We start from the raw sequence: 14761 nt of genomic DNA on the forward strand, positions 1-14761 counted from the left end.
TGCTTGCATGTTACTTAAGATGAGTTGTGAGTAGTCCTCTTGCTAGGGGTTGGGTGAAGCTCAACCTATTGGTTAGTTATGTAAATGTGGGAGAAGTTTCGATGTTTGATTTGCAATTAAATTAATTGTATGAGATTGCTTGTTAGTTCTTCATGATAGGTTTAGCTACCCTTGATTTAGGAACTTGATAGCATGGTATGCTTAGTTTGACATGGAAATGTGAATTGAGTATAACATTACTTATTGCAATTTGATTATGTATCTTCTATTGCTAAACTAATGAAGAATCTAAGTTTAGTAGTGTGAGTTGTTCCCTAATTGCATGAGGTTGATCTTGCATATAGTCTTTGCTATCTCTTGTCTATTTTACTCCCAATTTGCCTAATTGCCATGGTTGAGTGGATCTCATTCCCTAGTGTCTTTAATTACTTGAATTAGAAATATAGTTTGTTTGTCTACTTGACGAACCTCCAATAACAAAAGACTTCGAATTAGCTTAAGTGCCAAGATCTTTAGCATTCATATCCCGTTCCTTGTGGACCGAACTCTTACTTATCATTGTGCTTGTTTTGTAAGATGTTTACTTATAAATGTGTTTGATTGAGTGTGGAATATGCGACCGTTCTAACGCCCATCACATGGCTTTTTCTCTGGATTTGTAAGGCTCAAGATGCAAGCTCGGTCTCTTCCTTTAAAGCTTAAGTGTTGAGGGGTGCAAGGTCCAAGCCTTTTAGGCCGCGCTCTCAAGCTACGTGGGCATCAAAAATGGTGTTGAACCCATCGTGGGAGTCCTTGGAAACTGACACCCCCAATGTTCATCAAGTAGAGCACACGGAGGCATCGATGGACGCTCGAGAGAAGCTGCCCTGCTCCTAGGCGCGGGCGCGCAGAGCAGGGTTGCGGGCGCGCAGCCCTATTTTCTCGTTTCGTACCCATTTCTCTGCAGCTGCGCATTATGAGGAGAGGGCGTGCCTGTACGGGTTCTTTTTGGACGTCTAACTAACTTCTCCTTTGTTAGTTTTACTATTTATAGTTTTTCTTCCTTTTTAGAGAGTGAATCAGACTAGAATTTGATTGAGATTAGATTTTTGGAGAGAGAAGCTCAAATTGGGGAATCTTTGGTTCTTAGATTTTAGAGAGAGAAACTTGGTGATTTGATGATTGCTACTTCTAATATTCATCCTCTTTGATTTTGATCAAAGTTTTGTAAGAATTTTTTACTCTTTAAGGCAATTTTAGTGTTTGATTCTTGATATTTGGTTGAAATTCTAGTTGAATGTTTGATTTGATTTTTGATAATTTGAATACAATGTTGATGATGAAATTGGTGATTAGTTTAGTTTTGCTATTCAATTTTGCAATGTGTAGTGAGTAGATTGCTTGCTACACTACAAGAAAATAAGCTTTTCGTAGCGATTATTTTAACCTTTAGTATCGATTGTAATTGCAACAAAAAGCTTTCCCAACGAATGGTCATCATTCGATACAATATCCGCCGTTGCCTTAGCCTTAGCCTTTAGTAGTGTTTTTCAATATCGCTGGGGTTGGCCTCAATAATCGATACGAAAAACTACATCCAATCGTGGTGATAATTGTAGCGATTATAATTGCTATAAATATTGAACTCATTTTCTTCAAAAAAAAAATCATACTTTTGACCTTTACAAGATTCGAACATGCAACCTCAAACTCTTATATTAAATGTTTCACTAATAAGCTATGACATATTTTATGTATTCTTTGTCAAACAATATTTATATATCTAGTGTAGAAAAGGCTTTTCGTATTGATTTTTGGGATTTAGTGGCGATTGTCATAATTTTTTAAATGTGCAAAAATAGTGTGGATATGTATCGATTTTATTTGGGGAGACCATGGCGATTGTAAAATGATACGATTTCCTTAATTATTCCACAAACATATTGCATATTGTAGAGAATGTACAATCACTACAAAATAATCGCTACGAAAAGACAATTTTCTTGTAGTGCTAGGGATGTGGTGAAGCATGTATGAGTGATAATTCATAGCTAATTGGGGGATTTTGATTGATTTGATATTGTGATTAAATTGGTTGGTAGAAATTGTGCATGTGTTTGTTGTCTTGAGGAGTGATCAACCTTAACTGTCAAGCTAGATTGCATTGTAGTTTTCATTGATACGACACATTGATTTGGAAGCTACTCTAATCGATTGAACTTGACTCGTGATGTTCTTAAGATAGTCATTCATAGAGACCACTAGTTTGACGCCTAGGAAATAGCTTTTCAAGTGCTTTTGATTGCATTTACTACCTTCCGTCGCATTATTCGATTGATTGATTTCCTATCCAATTAGCATGATTGTCGAGAATGCATGTGGATCCTAATTCCCTAGCTAGTATCCTTGCTATCGTTTTTCATATTCATATAGTGGTGTTGATTAGTTTGTTTTAGACCAAACCGTTTACCTAGACTTCGGAATAGCGTGACTTAAGGTCATAGCTCTTACCTCCATTCCCTTGGGTTTGACTCGGACTTACCCCTTTGCTAGGAGTAGGTTTGGTTATAAATTTTGTTTGATCGAGAGAGTTTTAGAATCCAACGACCTAGAATTTTACTCCGTCAATATGTAATTGCGAATCACAACTAATAAGATAATTTGGGCGACCAGTTAGGGTTTTTTTTTTTTTTTTTTTTAATCTTGTTGTCAATTGAAGTGATCACAATACTTAGAATTATATGTTGCATTAACATTTAACCAATTTAACCTAATATTAGTTTGGAGGAAATTGAAACTTTGTTTGTACGCCTTTGAGATCGCAGGAATTACATTTTGCAATAAGAATTAAGTAGAGGCCAATAAGGGCAAATGTGACTACATGACTCACTTCGTACCATCATCCCCGATCCTCCTTTCGTGGTTCCGAACAATATGGAGTTAGTAATCTCATGGATTATGAATGGAGTGTAACCTTCACGGGTTAATCGTTGTTGTCTATCGTTGTCCCTTATTCGTGGTTGCCTTAAGTGATCCGTGAACGGTTTACAAGTTCCTTAAAAACTTGTTAATTGGCGACTCCCTACTTTGCTTCGTCCCTAATCATTATGTCAAATCCCACTTCCTATGATTGCTAAGCATATTCAAACATGGTTAAGTAGGCACACTTCGATTGACGCCTACACTATGACATCACTTAGCTTATCTCCATCAACGAGGACGATTACTAATTGACAGTGATTGGTGTCGAATTGACGATGACGCCAATATGGCTGGAGACCCTAAATTATTTAAGCTATCACTTGGTCGAGGATCACCATCTCGCCGTCGGCGACTTTTGTCGACGATGGCTATCATGATGTTGGGATGACAGATAATTCTTAAATGGTCGAAATCACTATGAATGGAAGTAGATGTAGCTTGATGATAGATATGGATTTGAGTGTGTTTGGAGGGATTTTTTGTGGGGATGAGATTTTAATCAAGTTGTATCCCTATAGACGGCGCCAAAATATTTATGCTAAATTTTGGACTTAGGATTTGATGTGGGATAGGAGCTACAAATCAACTATATTAAAATCACGAAAGTAAAATGTGAAAAGTAAATGACGGAAAAATAAAGAGTGAGAGAGGAGACATGATATGGTGACGCGAAAAACCCCAATAAAAATGGGTAAAAGCCGCGGGTGGCAATGAGTCCACCAATTCACTACAATATGGCATAAAGTGATAAAGCCAATGATTACAACTACATTGTACATTTGATATATATAAACTATAATGTAGATAAATACGAGTAGACGAAATACATATCTCTCATAGTCTGGCATGAGGATAATTAGATTAACATTGGTAGAAGCTTATATTTGTAGTTGTACTTGAGGATTAAATATAGTAGCAAAGTTAGTGAGTTGTGCAAATGGATTATTGGTTAATAAGAATAGGTATCATAGCATAGAAGTAATAAGGCTACATGGCTGGTATGGCTTTTGTAATGGAGTATATATATGTGGACTAAGCTCATGAGAATATTTCCGTATAAGCAATAGGTGGAGTGGGGAGGCTTAGGCTTAGGTAATCATTCGTATGTAATTGTATAGAGGGTTAGTTACGTGGGGATGTGTATGGAGTTTAGGGGAGGAAGACTTTTCTATTTATAAGGCTTTGGATAGGTTGTTGGAGAGTAGTGAGGGGTGTCCTCCATAAAAGTTGGAGCGGCGGTTAATTCCTTTCCTTGGTCTTCTAATGGATGTAGAGAGCTTTGAGTACACATACGTGCACCGCCTTCAATGGACTTGTTCTTAGTGGTAGATATTCTTTCCATGACTTTAGGGAGCACCCATAACCATCTCGATTTGGTCTTGTATATTTTAGTCTTGGTTGTCAATGTCAGTCAACAGTCGTACAAAATGACCCATAACAATTAGTAGGAGGAAGAGGAAGATCTAGGTTGGGTAATTCGTTTTAAACTCCGTCAATAGTACAAGCTTTTGGATTTTCTTATGTGGCATAACAATTTTGAACATAATAACATAAATGTCATTGAGATAAATAAAAAAGTACAAAAAAGTTTATCACCGAGAGCAACCTAGGCTCTTTATATGGTGATGAGGCAAATATTCATTAGTGTTGTATGTTGAGACCATATACAACAATTGTATGTGTATCAGCCGTTAGTGAACAACGAAAAAATCTTCCCATGAAATGAATTTCCAATGAGAATTTACAGAGTACTCCGTATTTTCTATGTCAACCAAACAATACCTTATTATTTTTACTTCATAGTTATTTATTTACTAAGTTAGGTCCCGTGCCATGCACGGTAATTTTCAATAACTATTATTTAATCAACCCTATACTTTCTTTTTTTTTAAAAAAAAAAAAAAAAACTATCTAGGTACTACTTCGTATCATGAATTTATTATGAAGAATTTATATTAGCAAAAATAGATATTTTAATATATGCACATATGTAAATTTATGTACGGTATATTTCACCAATAGACTTATATATATACCGTGTAAGGATATATTAATTTTTTTTTATTCTTTTATTTATGTATAAAATTTGTTTCCTAACAGGCTTTTTCTTTTTTTTTTAAAAAAAAAAAAACCCACACTACAGGACACACCAAGAGATGACACTTGTCATTGCTGGTGTGTCTTTTAGTGTATATATATAGTTATATATTGATTACTAGTTTTGTGCCCCGTGCGATACCCGGTTTATTGAATTTTAAGATAAATTTTTAATATATATATATATCAAATTTTTAAATATGTCATTGATACAAAATTAGTTAGGAATTGATGTGCTTTTGTAACAATTTGCTATGTAGTAGGCATGTAATGATTAATAATAATGTTGGTAGAAATGTTCGATTTAATACATTAAAAAAATAAAAAAAAAATGGCAAAAGATAAATTAAATAAAATAAATGTTCAAAGCTCGTTTGGTTGACCCGAACCCAAAACTTTGGGCAAGCGTTGAACATTTCTTGAGTCGTAACCTAAAGTGATCCAATCTGATATGACTCATGACCCGACTAACTGACAGGTCTACATAGTAATAAAATTCTATTAGATTGTGAAGTATATTATTTTAACCGATTAATATATATTATAAGTGTATGTTTTACGCTTTAAACTACTTCCTTCGTTCCAAAAAAAATATTATGATCTAAAAAATAAATTTATATGATAATTTTTGAAAATAATAATCTTATTATTTTTTTGAATAAAATTATAATTCAATATGTATATCTGAAATATTGGTATTTTATCCAATATAAAACTCTAAATTAACAATTTTATCCTAAAATTCTATCCAAATAGAATTCTAAACTAACTTTTTTTTATCTTATGAAGTCTATTTAAATCTAGACAAACTTTTAAAAAAAATCAAATGTACAATAAAATATTATACATCCGTTATAAAGTTACCCTAAAATAAGCAAAAGTTATCCCTGAAATGAATAAAAGTTACCCAAATATGCATAAAATTAGTCCAATACAAATAAAAATTATCTACGCTTTATTAGTAAAGAATCACATTTTAAATGACTAAAAATAAATTATTAGTGATTGAATGTAATTAAATTACCTTTATAAAATTTTTCTTATTGTCTATTTATATAAAAATTGTATTATGTTTAAAGTTACCCAAAAAAGGCAAAAAATTATCCTAAAATTAGCTAAAAGTTACCCTTATACAGCTCGATGTATACTAATATTAGTGTAAATCGGGTGTATACAATAGTTTTTCTTAAATCTATCTAACGTGACGCGACACTTGACATAAAGTTAGAGCGTCAAGTGTCGCTGATCGTGACCTGGCTAAAAGTTTAGATTTATATATTAGTTATATTATTGATTGATTGATGATTTATTTATTACTATAATAAACGATTGAGAATTTGAGACTGAAAAATTCAAACATGTAGCCTCTCCCCGCTAGCTCTTGTCCGCTACCGGAATCCATAATCATTTTGGCCTCATCGAACTCGAAATTCACCGCTAAACTCGACTACACCAAGGTAAATTTCTAGATCTTTCTTCTTCCATTTTGCTTCCAATTCAATCACATTCTAAATTTACAGTTTCTTCATAGTTCCAATTCAAATCTCGAATATTACCGCCTAATTTGTTAAAATTGCATCCCATTGTTTCCAATTTTTAAAGGCATTATCGAATTTGTAATTTTTAATTTAGGGTTTATGTTTGAAATCCCTTCATTGAAGTTTACTTTGCTCAAATCTTCCACATTTACGGTCTAATTTGTTATAATTACATTCAGATATATTTTAATTTTAAAGGTGTTCTCAAATTTGTGATTTTAAATTTAGGGTTTTCGCTTTGAAATCCTATAATTGAAGTTTAATCAGCTCAATTATGAAGAAAACGGCAGTACTAACGTGTCAGAATGAATGAATTACCGTTGAACTTTGAATGAACTTCCAGAATAATCAATCGCACATTCATGGGCCCCAAATTTGCTGCAAAATTTTGGATCCGAATGACAGGGAAAAACTGGGGTCCAAAATAATTAACAAGACTGAAGATGCTGTCTGAATTTTCGTAATTATGCATTAATCAGAATAACGCGTGTTCATTGAGCTCAAATTTAGTTACATAGATGATGAGTTTCACTTGCTAGTTGGTAGTATGAATGGAGAGAGTCCCCCCACCTTTGTCAGTTTCCGGGGAGGACCGGGGGGACCTCGTATGTATGTATTCGTGTTTCGTTGTTTTGTTTATCTATTATTATTATCAGCATTTGCTATAGCTATGGGATCAATGGTCATTATTCACCCACGATTTATCGTTGTTATCTTTTTATATGTGCATCCTCTTTTGCTCATCCTCCGCCATAATCATCCTTTGCCTAGAGGATTAGATTAGTTTAAGTTAGCGTGTGAAATATGGCAGCAACAGTGCTCGGGGGTGAACAAGCTAACGTCGTGGTTTCAGTCTTCATGACGGTTTTGATTGCGTCACTGCTCTTTGATTCAGGTCACAATTTTTACCTTGTTTCTGTATGCAGTGTGTTTTAACGACGTGTAATGCTGCATTTTTTTGTTTTCTTTGTTCATTGAAGTCAGAGAAGTTTTGTTCTGCTATCATTGTTTTTATGACTTCTTGGTTTCACTCATTTATCTATGAGTTTCTCAATAATGTGGTTTACTCTATTAAACTGATTCGGTGTATGATTCTCTTGGAAATTGTCTGTGTTTGGTTTGGGTGTCAGTAAAGGGATTTCTAATACTTTCCAAAGTTTTTTGACTTGATTATAGTATGGAAATTGCAACTTGTAGTACTTTATACATCTTCCTCTTGCTCTCAACTATAATGTACCTCAAGGTATACATTTTTTTTTTTTTTTTTTTTTTTTGAAATCTCATTTTCCAAACAAGCTTCAACTGCGAAAAAACTAAAGGATTAAGACTTATTTTTCTTTATGTTAGCAAGGTGTGCTGAGTAGATAGCAATAATAGTTTTGCTGAAGTAATTAAAGAATCTTTCGTAATTTTGAATGTAATCCTGTCTTAATCTAGTTGTTAATCTCCCACCTTATGGATACGGTATGGATATAGCTATTTTTATTGGCATCTAGTCAGAATTATTCATATGCTTTTGTCAAAGTACTCTGTCCTTCTTACCAGTGTTTTTTTAGTTTTCAGTTCCCAATTCAATTTCCTATGCACCCATCTTCTTGTCAAATTCCTAAATGTATGTAGTTAACAAAACTTTGTATATTATTTTTCTTAATAACTAAATTATTGAGTTGGTCTTCATCAAACCAAGTTCCTCCTCCGACTGAGGTAAGGAGGTCGTGTCTTACCCTTGTAATATGAAAGAGTTTCATCCAGTTGACCCTTAGTCGTAAAGCAGGCTGTTTTAAGATACAGACAAGGAGACAGTCCATGAAAAAGATCAAGGATTTAAAATAATTTTTTTCCCCAAATAAAACTATTGTGTGCATCCATTAGGTTTAAATATAATTGGTTTAATTACCTTTATAATTATGTTGAGCATAGCTCTATTGTCATGCGACTGTTTAGGAAATTGTTGGTGATTGTAGCTAGGAGCACGACAAGCCCATATTATATTATGCTAACATATTGCTAAAATGCTAATTGCATAGCTGATTTATACCTTAATCATAATGAAACCATGTGGTGATAATTATGTATCCTTCAAGGGTTAAGGAAAGAGACAACGACTATTCTTGTGACAAAATATATTAGTGACCTTGTTTTAGAAAGCCCCGTACTCTTAACCATTACAAATTATTACATGTATTCTCTATTATTACATAGTGAAAATGTAGGCTGAGTTTACAGACAAAAAGGTCTGGTTTTTGCATATGAGAAACCTAAGAGATGTGCAGCCAGTATATGCTGAAGACACCTATGAAATGTGCTGAATTTGCATATGAGAAGCCTGTTTTTTTTTTTTTTTTTTTTTTTTTTTTTTTTTTTTTTTTTTTTTTTTGGAATGAATCAAAGTGTTGTTGTGGACGGGTTTTTTTACACTGAGTGCAAACAGTAAGAAACATGGTTTTTAATTTCCTTTCTTACACTATGTTTGGATGGAGAAAAATGGAAGCAACGGAAGAGAAGAGCAACGGAGGGAACTGTCATCCCATATTTGGATAGCATATGGAAGGAGGGAAGGGAAGGAAATTGGAATGATACATTTTCCCTCTCATTTAAAATCCAAATCCTTCAATATTGAAAAGATTAGGATAGAAAACAGAAGTACACTCTCTCCCTACCCTTTCTTTCCTCCCCCTTCTTTATACCTCCCTCCCTTTCCTTTCCCTTAATAAATGCTATCCAAACATAGTATTAGTTACAATTGTCTGTTATTGGATTAGAGTCCTTGTTGTATAACTTTTCTTATACTTGCATCGATCATGAATCGTACGACTCAGTTAGATCTCTGACCATTGTTTCTTATACTGCTGACTTGTCAACTCTAATGTTAATTTGTAAATGCTACTTATCTATATGCTAAAACTCTTGTAAATAAATGTAACTTTCCTGTGTAATGTTTTTAAAGGTGCTATACATACCTTTAGTTTTTGAAACTCCATCTCTCCTATATTGAAGGACAGGTTTAGGGAGGATTCTATTGTGATGTGCATTGGTTTAAAATTTGAAATGATAAAACTTTTCTATTCGTTTTTGCTGTATAGTTAAAAGAATTTTTTTAAGCATTTGTAATCTAGTGTGAAGTACATATTCTGGTCTTTGTTGGATGACTTGGATCTCTCCTAGAGGGTGGCAATTTCTACTTGCATTGCGTATCTTGCTGTTTTGAAGCTTTCTTGTCCAGGTTCCTTATGTTTCTTTGAAATTTTTTTAATAGGTTTGCTATGTTAGTCTTCCTTTGTTTGTCTATCTGCTTGCCTAGTGTAATTGGAGCAAATTGCTAAATTCTCACTTAACTGTGCAGTAATTGCCTTGCATTCAACATCAAATGAAAGTCAAACAATAGCATCGAGATTACATCTATCTGCTAGGAAATTACAGTTTCAGGTAAAGAAACTCGGTTTGTGTTCTTTAATTCGTTATATCTTGTCTCTATCTTTTGGTTCTTTCATTAATCTATAAACATTTGGACAATAGGGAGCTCATGATAAATCCAAAGACCAAAAGCCAAAGGGTATGTTAATAGGATCAACTGCACCAACATGTACCTATAATGAGTGCAAAGGATGCAAATACAGGTGCCGGGCTGAACAGATTCCGGTTGATGGCAATGACCCTTTGAACAGTGCATATCGTTACAAATGTATTTGCCATAGGTGATTATTGTGCCAAGAGTCATGAGATATCGACCATATCCTATAGTTATATAGACGTGTATTATTTCGTATGTATTACGTGGGGCCCACTCCTACTTTTATTGCATCCAGTTTGTGTGCAAGGAGTAGGATGGAGCCCCAGATGTGGTAAGTGTTTACCATTTGTAAGCTTCGTTTTTACTCTCCTACTAGTCTTCTTAGGGTCAAGTTCATGTATGTGTTAGTAGAAAAATAGGGATGAGCCTTTTTAGAGAATATAAAATTTTGGCGACTCTATTAGGCTATCTATTTGACTTCATTATAACTTGTTAAACTTCGACCTTAGAATTTTATTACTTTTTTATTCGTTTATTTATATTAAGGTAAGAAAAAGAGGGAAAGTGTTAGAAATCTCGCCTCTCCAGGGGAATATTAGAATTTCATTACTAGCTAATTGCCCATAATGAAACAACCACATAATACACAACCATATTGAGTTTGTGTAGGAAGGTAACCTTCCCACTTTTTCAAAAGTTGAATAGGCAAGCTGTTTTAAAAGGCCGGCTATTTCACCCGAATCCATGGATAAGCGAACCATCTGATCCGATTAAATGAAAATCTGACAAAATATTGGTTTTATATGGATGATGGATGGATTGCGTCGGATTCGGGTGGAGCTTCATCCATCCATTACCCGACCCATCCATCCATCCGCTTATATTTTTTACAAAATTTCAAATATTTTTTTACCTATTTGTAATACTACATAAGTATATATTTCATATATACTAGTAATATAAGTTAAACTTTGTATAATAGTGTGAATGTTGAAAAATTTAAAGATTTTGTCAATTATATATCAAGTCATTAGTTTATGTATATTAGTATTATGACTAAAGGATGGTGTATTTTATTTCACCCGTTATTCACCTGATCCACCCTATTTATCCGCGGATGATGGATGGATTGGATGTGGATGAAGAATTAAGTGGTGATGGATGGGTTAGATGATGGATGGATCGTTGGCGGATGGAGGTGGATTAAGCTCCACCCGATCCTTAATCCACCTCCGATCCATTGCCAGCCCTATAATATACTCGTGCACATCGTACCTTGATAATGCTTATGCAACAGTTTGGAACTGTAAAGATGATTCATTGCAGGAACACCGAGGAATGTTAAGTACTTACAAGCTACCAAGATAAATAATAATAATAATAATAATAATAATAATAATAATAATAATAATAATAATAATAATTTGAAATCCTAGTATGCTAATTTTGAAAATAATTTAACACATAACTACAACAATTGTAATTTGAATCTATAAGAGACTCTCATATTAATCAAAGAACCAATTTGAATTTATTGAAGTAATCAAATCGCAAATGAAGAATGGATGCGACTCCATTGATCCAAACCTATTTTAAAATGATAGACTCTTTTGACCTATAGACTTAAGACCCGTTCGGACCCATTGGGTTTAAAAAAGCTAGTCATGTCATGGTATACCCGGGAGTACTCAGATTAAAATTAGTTTAAAAAAGATGGAAAGAACATAACTTATATTCCATCCGTTTCTTTTTATTTGCATCACTTTCCTTTTTAGGGTGTTTTATATTTGGTAACTTTATACTATATTTTATCATTTATCTCTATTATTTTAAACCCCACTCAACTTACTTTATCATTTCTCTCTCTTCTATGGTCCCCACTAAAATAATAAAAAAATATTTATCTTTTCTCACATACTTTCTCTTTCATGATCCCATCTTATTTTTACTATAATAATTTATTTACCCAATCATAATATTATATTACTCTCTTAAAACTTTGTGCAATCTAAAGTGATGCAAGTAAAAAAAAAAAAATGGAGGAAGTATTTATAATGAATATCATGACTTTTTTTTTTTTGGGAAATTCTCAATGGTAAACCTTAACTAATTACTTTTCTCAGTGGTAAACAGTATTTTTTGTAAATATCTATGGTAAACCTCAAATTATTATGTTAATCAAATGGTAAAATTAACTAGTTAATTATTTAGTTAATGACTAATTTATACTGTAACCCTAGTTAAGTATATAGTTAATGACTAATTTGCCCTTAATTTCCAATTCCCTCCAACTGTGAATACCCAATTCCCTCCCATTTCCCTCTTAAATCGATTTCCCCAATTTTCCCCCAATTTTTCCCCAATTTTCACATTTTATGAACCCTACTTTTTTCAATCTCAATTTCTCTGCCAATTTTGTGCAAATTCCCAATTGAATGAGCATGCCAATTTCGCGTTCTTCGTCCTCCTCTTTCAGACCAATAACCATGGAAGATAGGATAGGTTGGGTGAAGCTTGTTCGATGTCAGTGTGTTCCCCCCAAAATCGCTGCTGTGAAGATCTCAGAGACTGCGAAGAATCCTCGAAGATTATTCTTCAAGTATAGGGTTTGCGATTTCTTTGCTTGGGTGAAGGAAGAGGACATAATTCGACCTGAAGCTGCTGAATTTGGAGCGGAACAAGATGGTGTTGTTGCTGTTATTGGCAGGCTTGATGAACTGGTTAATTTCATTAAAGTGATTGTGACAGTAGCTCTTATTATGTATTTCCTTCTGTTTTATGTTGCGATGTAATGTAGTTTGAATGATTAGGGAATTATGGTGTTGTTTGAAGATGGAATGTAATGTATCACCCTTTTAATGAATAAAATTCAAATTTGATCCAATGCTAGTTTGATTTGTCTCAGTATGAAAGAAAGGCATAAAAGCAAATATATTCCAATCATGTGTCCAAAAAAACCATTGCATTCAGAACAACAGTTATAGATGTCCAAAAAAAAACCCCTTTTGTCACTGTCATCTAACACAAGTGCAAGAAAAAAAGCTAGTCACTGTTATCTGATAAATGTACAAGCAAAAAAAACCAAACTACTGGCATGCATTGTCAAACTAAGCAGGTTGTGAAGCTGACACTCCTGTTCTTGCTTTCTTAGTCCTTGGTGACATCCTTATAGGCTGTGAGGAAGTTGCTGTTGTTGAAGGATCTGGTTGGCTTGCTGAAACACCCTTTGGCTTCCTTTTTGTTTGCTTCTTGGCTTGAGATTGTGATTCAACACCCATTGCAGCCTTCTTTTTACCAGTTAAGCCACCTTGGCAAGTTTGTGAGTTATGACCAAATTGTTGGCATTTACCACATCTCACAGTCCTTGATCTCTTGCCCTTAGCTTGCTCTCCTTCCTCTCTTCTCCTGTTTCTAGCTGGCCTTCCAATCCCTCGTTTCATAGCTGGTGGAGCTAATTCTGGATACTGACTATCAGGCCACTGTTCCACATCAGGTATAGCCTTTATGGAGTTTCCATAAGTGAGCTTATACCTCCTGACTGAGTACCACTCACTTATGTACTTTCTGGGGTCATCACTGGCATGTAGTATGGCCCTCATTGCATGTTTGCAGGGTAGTCCAGACAGTTGTCATGCATTACAAGCACAAGTCAGTTCTTTAAGGCTCACAGGAAGAACTGACTTGCCATCCAACACCTCATACTCCCCATCTCCAGACTTTAGGCATTTACAACTCCTTGATTCATGGCTTATCACTTGCATCCTTTTCATGATGTTAGGACAGATGTCATCCACCCATCCCTCACAAACTTCCCTTCTTGTAGCCATCCTTACCATTGTCACCCTCCTAATCCCTGCAATATTTACATTATTAATAAGTTTGCTCAAATAAATGCAATGACAAAAATAAGATTGCACATGTACTGTACCTTCAAGGAGAGTCAACACTGGTCTGTACCTATCAACCCCCAAAGTGGAATTGAAGCTTTCCACAAAGTTAGACTTGTTTGTGTCACACTTAATAGCTGGGTTAAAAGCATGTTTTGACCAAGTTGACTGTGCTCCAAGTTTTGATAGCCACTCTAGTGCTTTGGGATTGGCTTTTTTCAGTCCTTCCATTGCTTTTCTGAAGGTGAATGGGTTGTATGCCCCAGCTGCTTTCCAAAAGAGCTGGAACATCAAAAGTCCAGGGAAGTGCACCTTGAAATTCTTCACCAAATGCTTACAACAGTAACAATATCAACTTTAGCAATTAAGATTGTCAACTTAGTATTCACAATCAAACATTCAAACATTGAATATTAAAACCCAAAAACAGAGCACAACATAATGTAAAGCAAAAGTCGACACATACCTGACTTCAATTGCCACTATTAGAGGTCTCAAGCTTCAAAAGATTGAACTTTGTTCACCAACAACCAATCGTCGACGAAAATTCACCAAAAAAACCCAGCAATTTCTCGCAATTTGTATGTTCGAATTTCGAATTAAAAACCCCGAAAAAAACCCTCGACTATACCCTTTACCACACAAAAATTTCTTCAATAATATTACCCAAACCCAGAAAATCCAAGCCCTAACGCAAAGAATTCATCACTCTCTCTCTTTCGATGCTTAATTTCATTAAAAATGGAAGGAGATGAAACAATCAGGCA

The 14761-nt window shown here is 34.3% G+C and overlaps 1 protein-coding gene across 1 annotated transcript; it reads left to right on the forward strand.

Annotated features, from left to right (window-relative positions):
* The first annotated feature begins 7147 nt into the window (after positions 1 to 7147).
* Positions 7148 to 10642, forward strand: LOC145567588 (uncharacterized). The gene is made up of 3 exons (XM_081626898.1): positions 7148 to 7491; positions 9940 to 10022; positions 10113 to 10642. Exons 1-3 carry the CDS (start codon positions 7401 to 7403, stop codon positions 10293 to 10295), a joined length of 357 nt encoding a protein of 118 aa, XP_081483024.1. The 5' UTR covers positions 7148 to 7400; the 3' UTR covers positions 10296 to 10642.
* The last annotated feature ends 4119 nt before the right edge of the window (positions 10643 to 14761 follow it).

The sequence above is a fragment of the Chenopodium album genome, chromosome 11, assembly GCF_948465745.1.
Source record: "Chenopodium album chromosome 11, dcCheAlbu1.1, whole genome shotgun sequence".
In the NCBI taxonomy this organism is placed as follows: Eukaryota; Viridiplantae; Streptophyta; class Magnoliopsida; order Caryophyllales; family Amaranthaceae; genus Chenopodium; species Chenopodium album.

What these genes read in the sequence shown, in the direction of transcription:
- LOC145567588 (XM_081626898.1), top strand. Translation starts at nt 7,401, where the DNA reads ATGGCAGCAACAGTGCTCGGGGGTGAACAAGCTAACGTCGTGGTTTCA. An exon ending in GTCACTGCTCTTTGATTCAG is followed by an intron (nt 7,492 to 9,939) that starts GTCACAATTTTT and finishes TTAACTGTGCAG; the next exon opens with TAATTGCCTTGCATTCAACA. An exon ending in CTAGGAAATTACAGTTTCAG is followed by an intron (nt 10,023 to 10,112) that starts GTAAAGAAACTC and finishes TTTGGACAATAG; the next exon opens with GGAGCTCATGATAAATCCAA.